This window comes from Asterias amurensis, chromosome 4 (genome assembly GCF_032118995.1).
Source record: "Asterias amurensis chromosome 4, ASM3211899v1".
Classification (NCBI taxonomy): Eukaryota; Metazoa; Echinodermata; class Asteroidea; order Forcipulatida; family Asteriidae; genus Asterias; species Asterias amurensis.
In genome coordinates, this window is record NC_092651.1 from 22,216,930 (window position 1) to 22,239,628 (window position 22,699).

At 36.8% G+C, this 22,699-nt stretch overlaps 1 protein-coding gene across 1 annotated transcript in view; it reads left to right on the forward strand.

Annotated features, from left to right (window-relative positions):
- The window catches only part of LOC139935691 (neuronal membrane glycoprotein M6-b-like), a 43,765-nt gene that overhangs the window by 2,373 nt on the left and 18,693 nt on the right, over positions 1 to 22,699 (forward strand). The window contains exon 2 of the mRNA XM_071930224.1: positions 22,011 to 22,197. Within this exon, the coding sequence (XP_071786325.1) occupies positions 22,011 to 22,197 (187 nt within the window). The remainder of the gene's footprint in view (positions 1 to 22,010; positions 22,198 to 22,699) is intronic.

Consider the following 22,699-nt stretch of genomic DNA (forward strand, 5'->3'; position numbering starts at 1 on the left):
ATTAGACTCATAATGTTATGCATATAAACCAAAGGACACACTTTGGATGCTGAGTTTACTAACAAGAAATACCGTAATAAAATATATATTAAGTTGTTGGTATAACAATAAGGAATTTTTGATTTGATGCAAACAACCGATAACCTGCCGCGAACCTTTAGACCCATGGTGTTTGCCAATTTTGCTTATTCTTTTTGGATGTATTAATGACATTGATTAGTCCTTCAAGTCGAACATAATGGTTAGATTAGTCAGGTGTCAGTATCCTCAGTGTAATCGAACTAACCTACTTACTAAAATAACAAATAAGTTGACTGAAAGACATGAACACTATTGGTAATTGTCAAAGACCAGTCTTCTCACTTGGTGTATCTCAACATAATATGCACAAAGCAACAAATCTGTGAACATTTGAACTCAGTTGGTTGTAGTTGCGAAATAATGATGGCAGAAAAAAAAAAACAGGAAGTAGTGTGCTTTCAGGTTGATTTCGAGACCTCACGTGTTTTTTCAACTATCAACAACTCTCCATTGCTCGTTACCAAGTAAGTTTTTATGCGAACAATTATTTTGAGTAATTACCAATGGTGTCCTTTGTCTTTTAAATGGATGGCATTTTATACGATTGGCAATAACAAACAATATAGGCCTAGATAGTGGCAACTTTCGGTCGTATAAAGCATTATGCGAATCACTTCACTTTGAAGTGATATGGTTTTTGATATGGTGATAAAAGTTTTTATTCCCCACAATTTGAATCTGAGAAGCGTTACCGGCAGTAACGTGCAGGTTTTGTATTCCAGTCACGGGTTATTCTTCCTATACGTGTACATAATTGGTCAGAATTTTCTGCGATACCTAAACAAAAATGCGACCTCAAAAATTAGTCAACCCTGTACATTCACAAGTGTTCTTTTTTATTACGGATAAAAACAATCAAACGGCCCCCAAAAACAAAGGTTTAATTTGCAAACCTTTCCTTCGGTAACAATTATGAATGTATAGACCTGCGCCAGGAGGATATTTTTGGAGTAAATGTTGATCAAATCAAGTGGAGCCATTTGCTGAATGACTTGCTTTCGTAGCACATTGAGTATTCTAAGTCGAGGTCAGTGTTCAGTATTTTGTTCGCCAATGGGTTGTGCATAAGAGGTTACTTTGGCGACAAAAAACCCTTTCTAACATGTAAGTTGCTAAATCATGAAATGTATAACGCCTTCATCAGGAGGAAAATTTGAGAAAATGTTGATCAAATCAAGAGAGTATTTCACAAACAGAAATGCATTTGCAGCGCGTTGAGGTTTCTAAGTCGAGGTCAGTTATTCAGTATTTGATCCCAAGGGTTGTGCGTAAAAAGGTTACATAGCGCAAAATACAACTTTAAATGTAAGTTGTTACTTCGAGTGTGTCTGTTTTCAAAACCCACGGAGTAGTGAGGTGTAGTTCGGGGGTGGGGGTGGGGTGTGTGGGAGGGTGTTTCCTTGTTCCTCTGTGAAGGTGCGGGTTGGGGGTTGGGAGGGGGGGGGGCTCCACTAGGCCCAGCCTTCATCCATGCTTCATATAACATGAAGGCCAGGTCATCTCTTACCGTAAAGTACTGGTATTCAACATAAACAGATGAGAAATATCTGATTATGATTCACCATTACCTTGTTTAGTTTAATGGCCGGGTGAGCCATTAGGCGAGACAGAGTAATGGACATATTTGCATAAAGATAAGAAAGATTACCTTATATGGAATTACAGTTGTTTTGCAATGGACGTCACTGGTTAAGTGTATGATTAATCCTTTGTTTTCTGAAAATATCATCTTAAGATAAAACTTCCATGTTGAAGAAATATTTATATTATTTTTTGAAAATACTCATCACCAATTAACTTATATGGAGTTACATTTTTGTTTTGCAATGGTTTGTCATTGGTTAAAGTGTAGGATTAAGTCCATTATTTTCTTAAAATATCATATTTGATAACTCTGCAATGTTGAACAAATATTTACACATGTTTTACTAAAAACTTGTTCACTATCCCATGTAGGCATGCATAGATAATGACAATTAACTTACATGGAATTACATCTTCTTTTTTGGTACGTCTTTGGTTTAAGTGTATGATTATTCATTTTCTGATGACTCTCGATGACTTTTCAATGTTGAACAAATATTTACACAAGTTTTAGAAAACGTTTTTCACTTACCCTTGTTTTATAAGCATACAAACAAGAACATTTAACTTATATGGACATACAGCAGCTTCTTTCAGCAATGGTGACGTCATTGGTTTAAGTGTAGGATTAATTTTTTTTTTTTTTTTTTTAAAACACATTTTCACTATCCCGTGTAGGCATACAGATTAGAACAATTGACTTGTATGGAATTATAGTCTTTTTGGAAACAGTACTTGGTTTAAGGACAGGATTCATTCTTATTTTCTGAAAATATTTGATAACTCTTCAACATTATACAAATAGGCCTAGTTACACAAGTTTTAGAAAAACATTTTTTTTTGAGCCCATGTATGCCCACTGATGCGACATTATCACAATTCTTAATCAAATTGCTCAGCCACTGGCGATTTTGATAAAAGCTGATTTAATCATAATTTTCTCCAAAAGTGACAGCTTTTCTGATGGGAACATTGATCTAGTAATTGGTCAGGTATCAGCTTTACAAGTGGTTACTTTCCGATCGAGTTGGCAGTTTGTATTTCACTTAAACATGTCTTGGCATTTTCTTCAGAAACATCACCTGAAATTTGTCCTCCAGAGGAAATACATAAAGGCTAAGGCTTGGAACGTTTCGATTAGAACGTTTCTCAAACTCAAATTTGGGGCATACAGAGTGATGTCTTTACACCTCATTACTTCGAATGAAATGTTCCTCGAAACGAAAATGGATGTTGTTCTATTTTTGTTTGTTTTATTTTATTTTTATTTATTTATTTTTATTTATTTATTTATTTATTTATTTATTTTTTTTTTTTTTGGGGGGGGGTCGTCTTTCAATGCTTTTTGATAGTGACCTGCAGCTTATCCCACAAACCGCTAGGATTTATCCTATCTCGAGTTAGGACGAGCAACTCGTCCTAACTTAGAATGGGTTCAATGCGTTTTAACGTCTATGAATACAGAACTGAACTCGTCCGGGTCCTAAGATTAATCGTAGGCTAGGAAGAGTTTGGTGAAATATGTGAAATCGACGGCAGTGTCACGAAGTCTTGTTTTCTTCCACTTTCAATTAAATTTGTAGATTTATTGTACATAATATTTATAGGATTAAACCAATATAATCGTACGGTTTCAAAAACCAAAAAAAGAAAACGAAAAAAGAAGAAGTTTGCCTAACCATTGGTCCAGTGTATGATTGTTAGTGCACGTAAATGAACCAAGAACACTTATTATGGAAGAGAAGGGGGGGGGGGGTTAAACCCCGGTGGTTCTTGTTCACACAGCAAGCACCCTTGTTTACAGGTTTACTCAGACTTGCTGACTATACAGTGATTAAGTTCACTTATGAGACATCCTTGGTTTTATTATCAGAAATATATAATAATTTAGGAATTTGACATCTAATGAGCTTTCCAGGCAGGCACTAATATTGTCACTTTGAGCCGAGTTGTTACCATCACGTCTGGTTACCATGGTGTTTCTATTTCAACCAATCACAGATCGGGTATCATCGTCCATTGAGATGCCTCATTGAATTGGAATTCATCGGGCAAAATGCCAAGTTTAAATGCCATCCACAATTTTGTGTGAGACGCTATTTACCGGCGAATTCGTGTCATGAAATGCAAGATTCTTTCCTAATAGTATTATTTGAAAAGTACAATACACATTCCATTCCCTTAGTCCCCCAGTCGATCAGCTGTTACATATTCATCTTTTTGCTTCCCCACAGTCTCTCCCGAAAATTCAGCCCCGTGATGGTAAAGCAATTATTAATAAAGTAAGGGTCACATGGCATCAGGTCATAGGTCAATGCATCTGCCAGATAGACTGTGTCATCTTTAGCAATCCAAGGGGAAGGAAATCAACTGATCAACATAATACTGTATAACAATCTTGATCAACTTGTACCTGCCATACTTTCTTAAACATGTATTTTTTATCTTTGAAGGCACTGGACACGTTTAGTAATTACTAAAAAATAATTACCATAACAACTTGATAACGAGCAACGGAGAGCTGTTGATTTGAAACATTGTGAGAATTTATGACTCCCCCTGAAGTAATGTAGTTTTTGAAAAATAAATTTCTCACTAAATTCTTGAACTTAGAAAGACTTCAGGCCTGAAGCATTTCTAAGGCATCTGAAAGCACACCAAATTTGTGCAATAGGTTTTTTTCTTTTCTTACAATTTCTTTGACCAATTGAGCCAAAATTTCCACTGCTTTGTTTTTAGATTGTTACTTTATTACAAAACGTGTCGTCGCCTTTAATTTGACAGGCCACTAGTAAAAGCTGAACATCAATTCGGCCTTAAAAAGGTTGCCATAGTAACCAAGGATATCAATATCGAATAAATGATGTTTGATCGTCTGCATCAATAAATAAATGATTTACATTTTGTATCTCTCGTGGATAGACTGTGTGTTCTTTCGGAGTGCTTTATTTAAAGGCCCTGGACACGTTTGTTATTTCCAAAGACCAGTAATCTCACTTGTTGTATCCCAACATAATGCATAAAATAACAAAACATTTTGGTCATCGAAATTTCAAGAGAATAATTAAAGAAAAAACACCCTTGTTGCATTGCTTTGGTGCTTTCAGATGCATAATAAAAGGCTTCAGCTGAAGTCTTTTAATATTTGAGTGAGAAATCACCTCTTTCTCAAAAACTACGTTACTTCAAAGGGAGCCGTTTCCCACAATGTTTATACTAACAACAGCTCTTTACCAAGTAAATTTTTATGCTAACAATCATTTTTAGGATTTACCAATAGTGTCCTGTGCCTTTAAAGACTATCCCCATGAATGCAAAGAATATCCCCATGAGGGCAACAGGGATAAACAACACTCCATCGCATCTATCCACACAGCTCGACTTGATCTGTGATTATTTATAAACAGTTACTGGTAAATGTCGAGGTTGAGACAATTATGGTTTCAGATTTTGCCGTGGCAAAAACAGCACCCTGTATAATATTGTTATTCACTTTTCCAAGGCTGTTATTAAATATCAACGTGTCCATAATATTATTATGGGTCGAGACAGTATCTATAGCGTTTGAGACATAAGCCCCCAGGGCTGGATTTCATGAAGTGCTAAGATTCATCTCAAGATGCGTTGTCAGTATATCACCATAGTGACCTGTAATGTGTCATCACACTCAGCTCAGCAGTTAGCATTGATTCGCAATTGAAATCAATCTTAGCTCTTTAGTGAAATCGAGCTAACAGAAGCCGAGATAAATGTTTATTGAATTGAGTTCAATTGAGCTGATGCTTATGAAGAACGTCTTAGCACAATGGGTCACACACACAGGTTGGTCATGTCAATATTCAACATGTCTAGCCCAGTTCAATATGAATAATGGGTACGCAGATATTGTGCTTTGGACACTCAGTCTATTATTTTTTACATCCCTGTTGTGGATCTACTTTTGTTGTCTCAACATCCTCCTTGACACTTTGTAGGCTACGCACAATTCCTCGTGGAGCAATTTCCCCTGGATACCTCTTGTTTCTCTTTTTTTACGAATGTGTGAAAGAAGATATTGTGTTTGAGCACACAAATTCTATTTATTGTTTTATACATGCCTTTGGAGACATATTAATTTGTATCTCCCTTTCCCCGTATTAACATCCTCCCGTATACTTTGTATGCTTTGTACACACGATTCAACATGTCAAACCAAATTCAAAAGCACCCGAATTGTTGTTGGTTATCTCCCTGTGAATACATCTGTTGTTATCTTCTTTTCCCTGTACATTCTCCTTTATACTTTTGTAGGTTACGCACAATTCCTTGTTGAGCAATTTCCCCTTATGAATACCTTTTTGTTTTCCCGGTTTTTTTTAAATTAATTTGTGGAAGCAGTTATTGTGTTTAGCATTCTTTGTTTACATCCATGTGCGAGACATCGTTTGTTATCTCCTTTTCATCCGTATAGAACATGCTCCCAATTTATACACAAAATTCCCTGCGAGGCAATTTTTTCCTTTTTGTTTGTCCTTGGTCTACATCGCAAATATTAAAACACAGTACCTAAAAACATTGAAAGGGGTTCACTCACACAAAATACATGTTAAAATGAAGCTTGTAACATGCACTAGAGTAAAAAAATCACTCTTTGAAGAGCCATTATGAGGGGCAACTCTTTGGTCTTCCACTCTTTTTGATTGACGTTTGCATCCTTTTTTTTCACTCTGTCCTGGAGTGAAACCCCTCTAAAAGAGTGAAATGACCACCACTCTTTTTAAAGAGCCATTTGAGGGACCACTCGAAATGTAAAGAGTGGTGTTTTCACTCTTTTACATTAGAAAGTAAGCCCCTATACCTGCGCTTGCCAAATTTCCGTGTGCATCAGATCTGTCCTTTGTCTCAACCGTGCAATATTCAGCCTGCAGATAGGCATGACAATAAACCCATTAACTCTACCATTTCAAGGTTTTTCGTTTTGTGTACAATAAACATAAATTTTCTACTCAAATACCCTGTTTACACATACCCTGTTTATCCTTCCACAATATCAGTACTACCCAATGAAAAGAAGCACTTGCCAGCAGAAAGTTATTGAGATAGTAAAACATAAAAATACACATTAAGCCATGGAGGTGAGTAATAGACCAGACTTTAAAGAGCGGACGTAGAGTATTTCTAACAAATACTGTGAAATTACAATTATATGTCAATAACAACCGATTATGCAACTGTTTAAATGAAAAAAGAAAAAAAAACAAAACAGCTAGTGGCCTGAACGTTTCTACCCTTTAGCAGAGTTTTTATGGAAGGCTAAATGCCAACAGTAGCCTTCGAGAAAGATTCTGCTAAGGTCGTAAGGCCTTATAAATGTTTGTGCATTTAATATACGATAGGGCCCTTTTGTTTGTAAGCAGTTTGCAATCTAATTGTAATTTTAATTTTTTTAAATGATGACACGCTATTGGTAATTACTCAAAATAATTATTAGCGTAAAACCTTACTTGGTAACGAGTGATGGGGAGAGGTTGATAGTATAACAAACTGTGAGAAACGGCTCCTTCTAAAGTAACGTAGTTTTTGAGAAAGAAGTAATTTTCCACGAATTTGATTTTTGAGACCTCGGATTTAGAATTTGAGGTCTCGAAATCAAGCATCTGAAAGCACACAATTGCGTTTGTGACAAGGGTGTTTTTTCTTCCATTATTATCTCGCAACTTCGACGACCGAATGAGCTCAAATTTTCCCAATTTGTTATGTTATGCATATCGTTGAGATACACCGAGTGGGAAGACTGGTCTTTGACAATTACCAAATTGTGTCCAGTGTCTTAAACACCCGCGCCGTCGTCATCAGTACAAATCATCTGATAATTCACCTTTGATTGGACAGTCTTGTAACAATTACATGATTGGACAATTGTGGTTACATAACAGATGCTGCCCCTTTCACAAAACTATGACCCCCCTTCAACAGGATACATTATAGATAGTGGCTATTCGTGATATTATTTGTTGATGAATGAACCTGATTTGATAAACATAATATATTATTCGATTCAACCCTCTACAATTTTCAAAGAGAAAACCGGGTTAAAAAGGGGGGAAGGGGGGGGGGCGGGTTAGCTAACAACAATTGCCTTTGAAATTGTCTTTTGTACGGGGTTTCTTATTTTATTACATTTAAGCAGTTACAATATTTTACAGTTTCTCAAAAATGGTAACAAATTTGTTAAATAGGAATATGCCCCTGTCCTGTGTGTGATTTATAAGTATATAATTTGACAACTAATTAGTTGATAATTACAATAATTATCTTCTTGGCTTACATTGAATAAGAGCTAAGAAACATATTAAAATCATTGTAGATAGTATTCCAGCAACGAATATTCATAATACAAGAACTATTAACATGTAACGGCAAAAAAACTCCAATTTCGCTCAACAAATTTGCTAGCCTGCCCGAGTGCAAACAACTGTTGGCCAAAAGCTAACTCAAAAAGTCTCATTCTCGACGTACACAGTCTGTATAGATACAAATCTATAGCCTCCAATGATTATCAATGCGTGTAAGATGAACTCTTCCCAACCCCTTCACTCAGTGGCTCATCCTCTATTTTCTACTTGAGCATTTCCCAGTCCCCTGACCAAAACAAAAAAATCCACACGACTCAGTTTTGTATTCCGCATAAATAGAGAGAGGGGTGATGCATGTGTGCATAAAACAAACGGCATTATGCGAACACGAGCAACAAATGATCGCCGCATAATATCGGTGCGTAACGGCAAAAGGTGACTAATGGAGCAGACTGCGTTGCTGTAAGCCCGCAGCTAGCAGGGCACGTCTTGGAGTTATATATTGACATTCGCATTATTTTTTTCCCCTCTCTTTCTTGCTTGAGTTAAAGACTACGTCAATCAGAATTCTACCGACAGAGGGCGGTTTGTGAGCTCCTTGTCGGCGCAGCACGCTGCTCCTTGTTTTGTCCAGACTCACCCATCTTCGCCCCCTTGCAATGTTTGTGTGTGTCATGATGTAAAGTGAACGTGTGCCGTTTTCGAACCGTCCGATTGTTATAACCCTCCATATAATTTAAAGATAAAATACAATTAACCTGTGCAAAATGTCTTTATGGTCGCATTGAGATATCGGCGAAACTCCGGAGTGGTTATGTCCAAGCAGGAAGAATAATCCGTGGACAAAATCTGAGAACAGTTTCTACAGTAAAGCTTCTCAGATTCAATTTTTGGGGATAATAACTGAAAAATTTATTTGTGTCCATAACCATATAACTTCGATTTGCGGTGGTGAACACCAATTGCAGATTTTACTTCGCCCCACACCTTTTAGTTTTTTTTGTTTTTTTGTTTTTTTTATATTTTAAATAATGTAAAAGTAGGCCTACTTAGCCCAATATTGTAGAATCTAAACCCCCTTTAATACAATGTTTCCGTCCTTGACTGACGTGTTTCTTAAAAATAATGAGTGTAATAAACAAAACATCTTATACGCAGATGTTTTGCTCGTACCTTATCTGTTTTATTTTGCATCATTCAACAATTTTAAACATTGCGTGGTATAGAACACTTAACTTTAAACCTTAAAGCGACTGTTTGTCTTGTAAGAGATGTATTAATGCAAGACATTTGATTGTTACTTATTTATTTCATTATGCGTCTGTTTTAATGTGTTTTTATGGGGGAAGGGCGGCAAATTTATAAAGAACATGAATAACACTAACACATTGAAGTGTCAAGTTATATAAGGGTTTAAAGGAAAGTTTACGTCATTGGTATACTAGCTGTATTATTCGCGGAGATGTGGGTATGTTTGGTAGGATTTAATATCAAAGCCTTTACCGTGCCGAAAAAAAACGAGATCAAATTATAGAGTAAGCTGTCAGCTAGACCCTGTGAAAGCTCACACGTTCGACCGACTATCGCTTCAAAATTATAATTGCATTTTTTATTCACAAAATAATACATGGCAAAACGACTTTTCAATGGATACTTAGAATGTACCTTCAGTTAAAGGCAGTGGACACTATTGGTAATTGTCAAACACTAGCCTTCACAGTTGGTGTATCTCAACATATGCATAAAAAACAAACCTGTGAAAATTTGAGCTCAATCGGTCATCGAAGTTGCGAGATAATACTGAAAGAAGAAAACACCCTTGTCACACGAAGTTGTGTACGTTTAGATGGTTGATTTCGAGACCTCAAGTTCTAAATTTGAGGTCTCGAAATCAAATTCGTGGAAAATTACTTCTTTCTCGAAAACTATGGCACCTCAGAGGGAGCTGTTTCTCACAAGGTTTCATACGACCAACCTCCCCCCATTACTCGTCACCAAGAAATGTTTTATGCTAATAATTATTTTGAGTAATATACCAATAGTGTCTACTGCCTTTAACAACTTTTGTTGTAACTAGAAGTATGTTCTATCTGTATACGCATGATGTATTCTACCTTTTTAAAGTAAGTTTTGAAATGGGTTTCTTTCTACTTCCTGCTGTAACTTCACAGAAAGAGAAATCAAACTGGATTTGTCTACTTGTTGTTATTGTTAGTTTCCAGGAGATGGTGCTGGGAACGGTTGATTTTATGTGACAATTTTCCCCTTTTTTAAGTAAAAAAAAATCCTCATCAGAACCACGACCCTAAATTATGTAGCCTACTTTTAAATGTATTGACAAACTACAAATATCCTTGTTTCTATAAAATAAAACAACATTTTGAAAGGGGGTCACGAAAGACACTTGCCAAAGTCGTACACCGATACATGGGTCAAAACCTTTAATACCCCATGCATTATTTACAGGGTGTGTATCAACACTGGCACACGAAGCTGCAGATAAAAACAGGATGACATCACATTAATTAATAAAGATTATTTTTAACCCTCTTGTTTTGCAAACAATTTTGTAAACCAAAAATAATGTGCGCATCCCTTGATAATGGCATGTCAATGTTAATGATGACATTGGTTGATAAAGATGAGTGATGAACATTATTATTGCAATTTGAGTTCTATCCCCACTGCTCACTATAATTATACACTTGGCCTTTGATAACGCATTGGAGCATTGAAAACTACGAAGGAATCTGACGCCTTCACACTGCTGGGCTCAATTTCATGGAGCTATTGCTTAACATTTCGCTCTGCATAAAAAATAAGCAAGATACCAATAACAGATAGTACACGCGGCATGGTATTTTTAACTGGTAACCTTATTATCTGGTAAGCAAGATGTTATGGAAAGGTTTGCGGTAACACCATGTGATAACTATCTCAAATCACCAAAGCAAATCTTAAAAGGAACACGTTGCCTTGGATCGGTCGAGTTGGTCTTTGAAAAGCGTTCTGTAACCGTTTGTTATAAAATGCATATGGGTAGATAGATGTTGTAAAAGTAGAATACAATGATCCACACAAATATGCCTCGAAATTGCGTGGTTTTCTTTTTACCTCGTCGACTAACACGGTCGGCCATTTATGAGAGTCAAATTTTTGACTCCCATAAATGGCCGACCGTGTTAGTTCGCGACGTAAAAGGAAAACCGTGCAATTTTGAGTGATACTTGTTTGGATCATTGTATTCTACTTTTAAAACATCTTTCCAGCCATATGCATTTTATAAAAAAGGGTTACAGACGCTTTTTATAGACCAAATCGTCCGATCCAAGGCAACGTGTTCCTTTAAACGCCTCATCGGTATTCAGAACGAGGCTGTCAAACTTGTTCTCACTGTTAACTGTTGGAGAGCTCATGGATCTCCCTTACTCGCTAAACTACACTGGCTTCCCATGGAGAAACGATTCAAAACTGTAATATATGTTTTTTAATGTTTGAATGGCATTGCTCCACCTTTAACTCACACTCTGCTGCTGAACTTTGGAACAATCTACCAATTAATGTCCGTAAATATTCTTGTGTTGTTACTTTTAAGTAAAAACTTAAAACTTATCTCTTTCCTAAATAGTAGATTAATGATTTGATTCTTGTTAGTTTTATTTTATCCTTTTCTTTGTTATGCGCTTGGATCATGTTTTGGAAAAGCGCAATATAAATACCTTTTATTATTATGTTATTAAAACAAGTTGGGTGGTTCTGTAAAGAACCGTTGGTTTCAACTCGACGTTTCGATCAGACGCTCTGACATTGTTGTGCTTCAGCGCCTTTGAAATTTGGCTGTGAGCTTGGAAGGTCTAATAAATAAAGTCAACTAGGAAATTCCACCCCATGCTTAGAAACTCAGTAAGCGTACTAACATGTCTAATTAAAATTCATGTGGCATAGTTCTTTGACCTTAATAACAGAGTATATTCATGGTACATGCTGGGAATGCAAGGTGGCGAATCTTCGCATTTATTTTTCATTAGTAGTCTAATCACGCAACGAAATAAACCCTGACTCGACCACAAGAGGGCGCTATTAGACTCGGTGTCAAGATAGACTTCAAGAAAAGATGTTGTTGTAGTTGCATGCCTGAGGTGATAACTTTGTGACTTTCATAGTTTCTGAAAATACAACCACAACACTAAAAGGTAAAAGCTCACAATTGGCGACATTTTCCACATTATGTGTTCTTAGTGTAAACTTAAATAACTTTTGTACTTAGATAAATATGTTTATATCTTAAAGATGCTATGTCAGATTTTTGGCCGATTTGACTCAAAAATCTTGATTTAAAATTCAACAGGTATTTTGATGGGGGTCAAGAAAGTTAAAAGCTTTCATTTGAGCCATTGCTCGAAAAAGTCCGCCAATTATTTTAGTAGCAGTGAAATATTGCTCAAAATTAGTTTTTTGTAGGGATCACGTGACCAATCATTATGTGTTTTATAAGAAACTTTTTAAATTTTTGTCATGGTTCCTGACCATTAAAAGTAAAAGTTTTTTCGTTAGAGCGAGTGATACTCTTTGAAATACCATTCACTAAAAAAAAAATCTATTTTTTAATGTTTGGGGGCCAAAAATCTGACATAGCATCTTTAATGCTTAACAGTTCTAACAATTAGTGTAAATCATGTTCACACAGGGTTCGATTTCACAGCCTAAGTTGTTAGTTTAACCATGATGGTTAGTGAATGACATCACACTTTACTTAGCAACTACGATTGATCTGCAATTTGCAATTGCAAATCAATCTTAGCGAAATTGTTGATATTTTTCTTAATTATCTCCTCTTGCCGGCCCAGTTTTTTGTTTTGTGTTTAATTCGTCCATGGTTTTGTTCCGTAAGGTATTTTATATTGTCTGTTAAAAATGTTTACACGTGTTGTCTCATAGAATTTTCTATTTGTTTTATTATAATGAATGTTTTGTAACTGCAGGGCATCTTTGAAAGACAGTAATCCGCTGAAAGGTTTCCCCCCAGGAAACCAATACATAAGTAAATCATAAATAAATATATCAAATCAATGGCATAACCGCCGGCAACTTTACCTCAACAGGTGTCAAAGTAAGGAAGGCAAAAAAAACGTGAACATTGCATAAAACTTGCAAATTGTTTTGTGTACGATATTAAATACTCCAAAGACAATGCACAGTTAAAATTAATAGTTACGCTAAACCTTTTGCAAAACGCACACCGACAATGAAACAAAATGGCCGACGCAATGAAAATCCATAATGATCAGCCATCACTTCTGTACACCACTATTAGTCTAGCTCCTTAAACACAGCAATGATTAACGGTGATACTTTTGAGGGAACCAGTCTATAACCCTTGGTTTGGAGATGTGCGTTTTGCTGCATGAATCGTGTAAAAAGGTCTTCAAATGAAAATGTTAACTTATAAAGCATAGTAAAAATGCCTCTTAGAGTATATAGAGAAAAAAGCAATTCCCATTAAACAATGTATTATGAATCATTACAGTTTCAGCCTCAATAAGATTTGACCTTTGACCGGAAAGGAACCATTGATTATCTCAATCCACCTCGACTATGAGAGACAATTATTAAAGTCGGAAATCAGTCCTTTCCGCTCTTGTATTAGACAAGTACGCAAGATAGGTGGACTATATATTTCTAGTTTGGAACTATACCCAAAAGGGACCGCCGATAATGAGTGCAAACTATCACCAAATACAACATACAGCAAGGCCCAAGAAGTGGCTTCCATTTGGAAATGTTGTGGTACAGATACCAAAGATAATGGAATATATGCGGATATTTACTGTCAAACATTTTCGGATACTTAGAGGCAAAACAGGTGAGTACCGCTAACAGTATTTATTTGTATTGACTTGTAAACAAAAATCTTCATAAGATAAGAGGATATACAACAAAGAGTATGCCCTTTGATTAGTACCCAATTTCAAAGAGCTGCTTAAAGACAATGGACACTATTGGTAATTGTCAAATACCAGTCTTTTCACTTGCTGTATCTCAGCATGCATAAAATAACAAACCTGTGAAAATTTCAGCTCAATTGGTCGTCTAAGTTGCGAGATAATAATAAAAGAAGAAAAAAACCTTGTCACACGAATTTGTGTGCTTTCTGATGCTTGATTTCGAGCCCTCAAGTTCTAAATCTGAGGTACCGAAATCAAATTCGTGGAAAATAACTTCTTTCTCGAAAACTACGTTACTTCAAAGGGAGCCGTTTCTCACAATGATTGTATTATCAACCTCTTCCCATTACTCGTCACCAAGAAAGGTTTTATGCTTTAAATTATTTTGGGTAATTACCAATAGTGTCCACTGCCTTTAAGAAATAAAAACGTCTTGAGTCTATCACAAATACCATGGTTGACATAGTCTACATAAGTTCTTAAAGGTACTGATAAATGTTCGTATAAAGGGAGGTGATACTTTTGAAGGAACCAGTCTATAACCCTTGGTTTGGAAATGTACGTTTTGCTGCATGAATCGTGTAAAAATGTCATAAAATGAAAATATGTTAACTAGGGGGTTTGACAATGGTTCTGAAGGTAGAAGTCATTTTGGACGCTAAATCCCCTTTCACACGAGAACAATTTTACAAGGGTTCCTTGCTAAATTGTAGCATGGTTGTAAGATTTTACAAAATGCACCTCGTGTGAAAGGAAAATAATTTTTGGAGTGTCCAGGGTCCCTTGTCAAATTTTGTCCAACATTGCTACATTTTGTCGGAAGTCCGGACCTACGAAAAGCTTGATTTTACCAATGAAGTATTTAAAAATCCCCATTTGTCTCACTATTCAAGAGATGGGCATGGAAAGATCTGAAGTTTTCCTGAAGACAATCAGAGCATACTAATCGAAACGTAGAGTTGTCAAGAGAAATTCACATAATGCTACTGCAAACCTCACCTTATTATACTCTCACCATGCAACGTTTCAAGTCCTACTTTAAAGGTTTGTAAACCTGAAGAAGTATGACATTTCACTTATTTCCACTTAATATACGTTTAAACCTATATCGAGAATAACGGATTTATTTAAACACATGTCATGACACGGCGAAACGTGCGGAAACAAGGGTGGGTTTTCCCGTTATTTTTTCCCGACTCCGATGACCGATTGAGCCTAAATTTTCACAGGTTTGTTATTTTATATATAATTTGTGATACACTAAGTGTGGGCCTTTGGACAATACTGTTCACCGATGTTGTGCGATTGCTTTAAGCTGCGCGTAACACTAATAGTTTGTTCATAGAAACACAATTTACATCACAAGGACTACTTCCCACCACGTAATATCCATTTTCCATCCTATCCCCTCACCCTCTTGTCCATTATCCAACCGCAATTCAAACTCAGAGTCAATTTAATGTTTTCCACTTTGTGAATATTCTTGTTTTTCTTGGCCATCCCTTCTCCCTCTTTGTTTACATCTCACCTATGAGCGGTCTATTTATAGGACCAGGTGCCTGAAGATCCTCCATCTGAAACAACGCACCAGAAAGTGTGGTCAGAATACATTATGTCAGGTATAGCAAGTTTAGGCAGTATCCCAATTGGCGGCTGTAGATACGGCTATGAATTTGGCTAAGGGTGTGACAATAAGGATGTACTATAATTCAACACGTGGTGACGTAGAAATTTAGCCGTAGCCGTAGCAAGCAGCCATTTCAGACAAGGTTTTGGACACATGGAAGTGCCAGAGCTGAGTTCTTGGGCCTTATCCAAATTAGCGGCTACGGTTACAGCTACGACTGTTTCTAAGGACAATGCATGATAACTTAGGAAGTCTAGCCGTAGCCGTAGCCGTAGTTGTAGCTGTAGCCGCCAATTCAGACCAGGCCTTTCTTTTATTCACAAAGGCCTAATTATGAGAACTTGTCCGGTTGTGCTATGATTAATCATACTGCTGGTGGGGAAGAGATACCAGGCTGACAGGAACGTCTGTAACCCTACCTCTAACTGAAAATTAACCGGTAAAACCGAAAATTAGTCGTAGCCATAGGGGAGCCGTAGCCGTAGCTGTAGCCGCCAATTCAGACACAGAACTTTGAATTAATCATACTGCTGGGAAAGGAGATACCTGGTTGGATAGGGATGTCTGGGACTTTGCTTCAAAACAGTAAATTTATTAACCGGTACTGTTAGTAACTGTTTGCCAATCAAGTCAACTTGTAGGTGTTAATCTAACGGGACAGATTTCATCTAATTGCCATTGAGTGTGTCTTTACTGGCCGGACTCTCTCATTAAAATCAAATCACTCACGACATGTTATTTACATCATGTGTTATCGCAACTCGTCTATCCACACGACCCAAAGACTCCCTCGACCATACACTGGGGTTAAAGACATTGTGTGGTTTAGACATTAATTTAGCAATAAATAAATAAATAAATAAATAAATAAATAAATAAATAAATACAATACAATAACATCCACTGCATTCACGACAAATAAAATATGGTGATTTAAGGTTTTTAAATCAATACTATTAGTTTTGGAACCGTTCGTTTGTTTTAGTCATACATAAATGTAGATATATACATAAATACTTACCAGTGGAAACTTACTTTCAAAAGTCAGTAGCTATTTTGAGATTGCCGAAAATCTTGAACTGTAACGTCCTCGCAAGAATAATAATCCGTAAATGGAATACACAATTTGCTGAGAAGCATTTCATGCAGAGATAACCAAAGGTATCACATACATTTCTCTTGAATCCTCAGCAATGTCCGGTCAAACCTTGAGTAGACATAGTGAACGTTTATACCACAAAACGCCACTTTGATTTTTCTATAGAAAATGTGATCTATTTCAACAGTTATTTTTCAACAATGTTTCCTGAAAACCATCATTTTTTAAATTCTGCCTTTCCAAAGAGCACTGTAGTCCTACTCCTTTAAACACCACACCTATGAGCTAGGATCCTTGACTATACCTCATCAGACTTTGATCTAAATTACTCTCGACAAAATGCTTAACCAAATAAACAATTTCACGAATCTTGAACAGACCGCCGCCTCAAAGCCTGTGTATTCAGCGGTTACAGCTGCAACAACCCATAGTCAGTATTTCTAGAGGTCGTTGGTTCAAATCCCTTGCTCATAAACATGTCTTTTTTCGCCCACATAGTCTGTAGAGATTATAATTGGATAACAAAAAAGTCTGGTAGTCTACCTCTGCTGTTATTTTGACAAAGACATGTTTCTGCTCGCGGCAACTCATAACTCGGCATCCTAGGCCAGGCTCACACCTAAGGAGTGCGTAGAGCTGTCAAAAGATTGGCTGAAACTAATTAACTTACGATTACTTTTACCCCAAAAATGCCTCAAAACACATCGCAGTCATCATGCAACATGCAAGCATGTCTTCAATGTTAGTTTTGGAATTCAAGTTCTTTCATGTCAAAAGCGTGAATCTAATTAATCAAACTTGTATTACTTTGAATGAACACAACAGCCTCAAAACCTATTGCATTCATCGTGCAACATAAAAGCATTTCGCCCAAGTCAGTTTTAGTGTCCGAGTTCATTCATGTCAGCAAATGCTTGAATAAAATTAATTAACAACGATTACGATTATTACTTTGAACAAATAAGCCTCTAAACCAATTGAAGTCATCGTGCATCTTTAAAGCATTTCCCCGAAGTCGTTTTTGGAAATCCAAGTTCCTTTATGTCAAACACATGAGTTAATTAGTGGAGAAGACAGCTTTTTTATCTTGCAACGTTTGTCTATAAATTAACATGTTCCTATGCTTTTCACCTGGTGCGGTAATCCGGTGGCGTTCGCATACGAGTTTACCACAGGGGAAATTACTTGCAGCCGTCATATTATGAATTGAAAATGTTCTCATAATTGAAGTGTAGATATCAGGCAATTCACCCAGATCAAATCGAGCAGAAAACTACGACCAAAATCATCGGGAGTAATAAACACCTCTCCTCCCCTCTGCTGACGGAGAGTCGAGAGCGAACGCCGAGATCGCAAGATGCGATTTGCCTTCCCTTCCTCAAATATAAAGCAGTAATATAATTTCCCATTTCCTAAGCCAAGTGAAGCAATCTTTAATTGTAATTCGTGCACTGATGTCTAGCCGCTGGGATGGGGCGAACTGACGTGGACGCACAGCGTGCTGGCTGTATGGTTGGTCTGATTTTGAGTGTGTGGTGAATGCTGCGGTTGGTATCTCCGGTAGCTAGTCAACCAATACACATCAGTTTAACTGCGTATATTCATGGAGCTATAACTGGATTGATCGTGCAATATCCTCCCTACGACAACTAAACTCAAGAAGGGATACCATTACAGCACCATCACCATCCCAAATCGGAACAAAAATGTTTCTGTCTCATCGTTACTTCACATCTGGTGGTGTTTTTCTCAATCCGTGTCCGTCGCTGGCCCAATCGAGGAATAACGACACAAGGGAATCTGACGGCAGTTTGGATTCATACGAAGCCGTAACGATAGAAGAGAAAAGACGGCCGAAGGATAGAGACAAGGGCGTTAAGAGACGGGAGCTTGAGGCGCAAGAGGATAGCAGAAGACACAAACAAGGCATGGAGGAGGTTTTATATGAAGATGTTTTTAAAGACGATGATGGATGGGCATGATAAGGAGAATGGTAATGGAGTATCGTAAGAATGAGGAGAGTGATGACAGATGCTGACGAGAGGATGCAAATGTCATGGATGGGGATATTATTTCCATGACAACCTAATGTTACCGTTGATTTAGTTGTCATGGCAGCCATGGTCACAACAATGGTGTGGCCCTGATGAATGTTGCGATGGTGATGTAACGATCAAAGTTGTATATTGATCTCGACGCGCTAATGTGATGTCGATTAGTGATGTTTGTCTTATTATGGCGATTGTCGACATGCAAACAATGTCGATCATAATGATGAATATGATGATGATGATGATGATTTCATTTATTAGAATATATGACAAAGCATGTCGACTTTAAAGCCACCGTAACAACATTGGACTTGGTGTTCATGGTAACTACAGTGAAGAATATGTGGATCACATTGCTGTTAATGATGAAAATTTCGAATTATTGTCGATCAAAATGATAATCACCGTTAAAGAAATGAAAAGCAAGTTCGGTAACAATAGTGCTGTCTTTAATATTAATTATAGGTGCGATGCTAATAGGTATTAATAATCTACGCATGACGGAGCTGACTCGGTGTCGACCATTATGGCATCGATCATAATGAGTAACATTTTGATCGTGTCGACTACTACAAGTCAAGAAAAATAACTGTCAAAAACCAGCCTATTTTACATCCATTCAAAACCATTGCATTCTGTTTTGTCACCTAAAGGCAGTGGTAATTACTCAAAATAACTATTAGCATAAAACCTTACTTGGTAACTATAAATCATTTGTGAGAAACGGCTCCCCTGAAGTGCCATAGTTTTCGAGAAAGAAGTAATTTTTCACGAATTTGATTTCGAGACCTCAAATTTAGAAATTGAGGTCTCAAATTTAGAATTTGAGGTCTCGAAATCAAGCATCTAAACGCACACAACTTCGTGTGACAAGGTTGTTTTTTCTTTCATTATTTTCTCGCAACTTCGACGACCAATTGAGCTCAAATTTTCACAGGTTTGTTATTTTATGCAATGGTTAAAAAACACCAAGTAAAACGACTGGTATTTGACAATTACCAATAGTGTCCAGTGTCCTTTTTAAAACCATTGCATTACTAATTGTCACTTAAAGGCAAAGTATAGCTTTGGTTTTCGGAATCGTTCGATGGTTTTAATTCTATATGATGATATATAACATTAAACTAACTTGTGAAAGTTTCATTTCAAATCGTGGAGGCGTTTTTGAGATATCGCCGAAATATAGAGCTGTTTTATCCATGTAGGAAGAATAATCCCTAAATAAGAACAGACACACACAATCTGAGAAGCGTTACTGACAGTTATGCTTCCCAGCTTCAATTTTTGGGGCTTACAAAATGATATCATTTTCCTCTAACCACATAACATCAAGGTGAAATAATTCTCAAAATGCTTTTTACAATCGAAAGCTGCTCTAGTCTTCTAAACCAGATATTATTTTTTGTAATTTAAAATTTTAAGTGTGTGATGACTACTAAAGGTATACCTTCCCTTTACTGTTTGTGTAGTATTAAAACTTGAACAGGACATTCACCAGAAACCATTAAATAAAACACACCAGTCTACTTCACCGCGATCAATATTCGCGCACGTTGAAAGTCAAGAGCAGAATGTTGTTTCTTTAAAGGAACACATTGCCTTGGATCGGACGAGTTGGTCTATAAAAAGCATTTGTAACCGTTTGTTATCAAATGCATGTGGTTAGAAAGATGTTTTAAAAGTAGAATACAATGATCCACACAAATTTGCCTCGAAATTGCGTGGTTTTCCTTTTACTTTGCGATCTAACGCATTTTTGGGAGTCAAACAATTTGACTACCATAAATGGCTGACCGTGTAAGTCGACGAGGTAAAAGGAAAACTGTGCAATTTCGAGGCATGTTTGTGTAGATCATTGTATTCTACTTTTACAACATCTTTGTACTCATATGCATTTCATAACAAACGGTTACAAACGCTTTTCGACCAACTCGAACCGATCCAAGGCAACGTGTTCCTTTAATACCAGTTTTCAATCAACATTAATTTTATCTCGGGTAATATGCAATACCCGGGGATGCATCACTGGGTTCCGTATTTTAATTTTCTCATGTCGGTTATGAATGTTTACACTTGACTCGTTACAGCATACTTTGTTGTCAGTATCTACGCAGGGCGTCCCTTTCATTACCTAGTGGCAGTCTGAGCCATGATCTTGATAGAGTTTTATTGCAAACAGAAAATCCCCAATTCGTGACTGAGAAAAATAGAGATCGTGTTATATCCGGTTTTGTTGTTATATCTTAATGCATGTCCACCAGCGCCAGTGGCAATAAAGGTTGTTTAACAAAACACAGAAGTATACAATAAAACTTGTAGTATATTAAAAGGGAAGTTGTTCTACGTAAATAAATTATTTAAAGTATAGAATATATTTAGGTTACAAGCGAAGGTGTGCAATAATCTGACATCTCCAGTGATTCGGAAACACATAATCAACTCTATAGTATTTGACAGCACAGTAAATTATTAGAATTGTAGGTCTGTCGTAATTTAAAATTATACTGATGTTCTGTTTGTTAACTTTGAGCAACAGTTTGTTGTTAGTGGGTCGACCATCTTGTATGTTATTCTTATGTATATCGTGGCAAGACTGTGGCTTGTAGCATTCAGTCTGGTCCCTTAATTTAGCTGAGAACAGTATCGTTGTATTACCGATTCCAGGTTATCAGACAATTACAAGCGTATGATTCGGTGAGTTTGGGGGGGCGTTACCAGACTTGTTTTCGATGGGGGGGGGGAGCAAGTGGGGGAAAAGAGATTGTTTGGTGCAGCCATGTATCAAACCATGCACCCGTTACTTTGTGTAGTTTCGGTCGCATTTGGGGAAAGGGCGAGGGACAAGAATTCTCATCGGGGGGGGGGGGGGGCTGCTGCATGCCCGCCCCTCTATTTACGCCATTTCCATTGAATGAGATATTTCCTTGGTGTGTGCAAAATCCCATGTTTGTATCATCATAGGAACACTCCAATCACAAAACAGGGCCCAATTTTATACAGATGCTTAGCACAAAAATTTGCTTAGCATGAAATTTCTTCCTTGTTAAAAACAGGATAATCAACCAAATTTCTAGTTGTTGCATATTGCTTGTTACTGGTATTCAGCTGTTGTTTGCTTATCCTGAAAATCACATTAAAATTTGGTTGGTAATCCTGTTTTTATCATAGGAGGAAATTGCATGCTTGTGCTAAGCAGCTCTGTGAAATTCGGCCCTGCCATACACACATTTCGATTATTACTTTGTTTGTAATAAAATGTTGTATTGTTATTTGTATTTTTTTTTACAGAAGGAGGATGTTGCGACTGTGCATTATGCCGTTGTCTGAAGCGAGTACCGTATGGGACCTTATTCGCCATCTTGCTACTAGCTGGTGGTTTGGCTCTACTGACTTACGAGACGCTAACTATTCGATATGTTGCTCAAGAGATGTTCATTAAAGCTCAAGTTAATGTAAATAGCGTTCTCTACGAAGGGTAAGGAATCAAATCTCTTTTGAAAGTATGTTACGTTATTGTTGAAGAAAATATTCGTTTCCACTGTGGCTTTCTGGTTTTGTTGTTTACTTTTAATTCCGATGTAAATAGCTGTTAACATTTTGTTTAGACCAGGGGCTTGTTTAGATGACATAAACAAATGGATGACTCACGTCAAGATTTACTGTCTGAAAATTTAAAATAAAAAATGACAACAATTATCAATAAAATCTTTACATATTCGCTTTGTCTTTTGACTTTTCCATAAATTTTGTTTGAAAGATAATAGGACAATTTATGAACCCTAGATATTTATGACGTAATTAAGTTCTGTCTTCGTGTTAGTCATGCTTCGTATAGCAGTAACACATTATTGAGTGTAGAAGAACAAGTATCTTTTAAATGCAAAACGCTGTTGAATAATTGATCTTGTTTTATTTCGTTCGGGAACATTAATTTAAACTTTCGAAAACTCTTGAGAATTTAAAATCACAAGGATTAG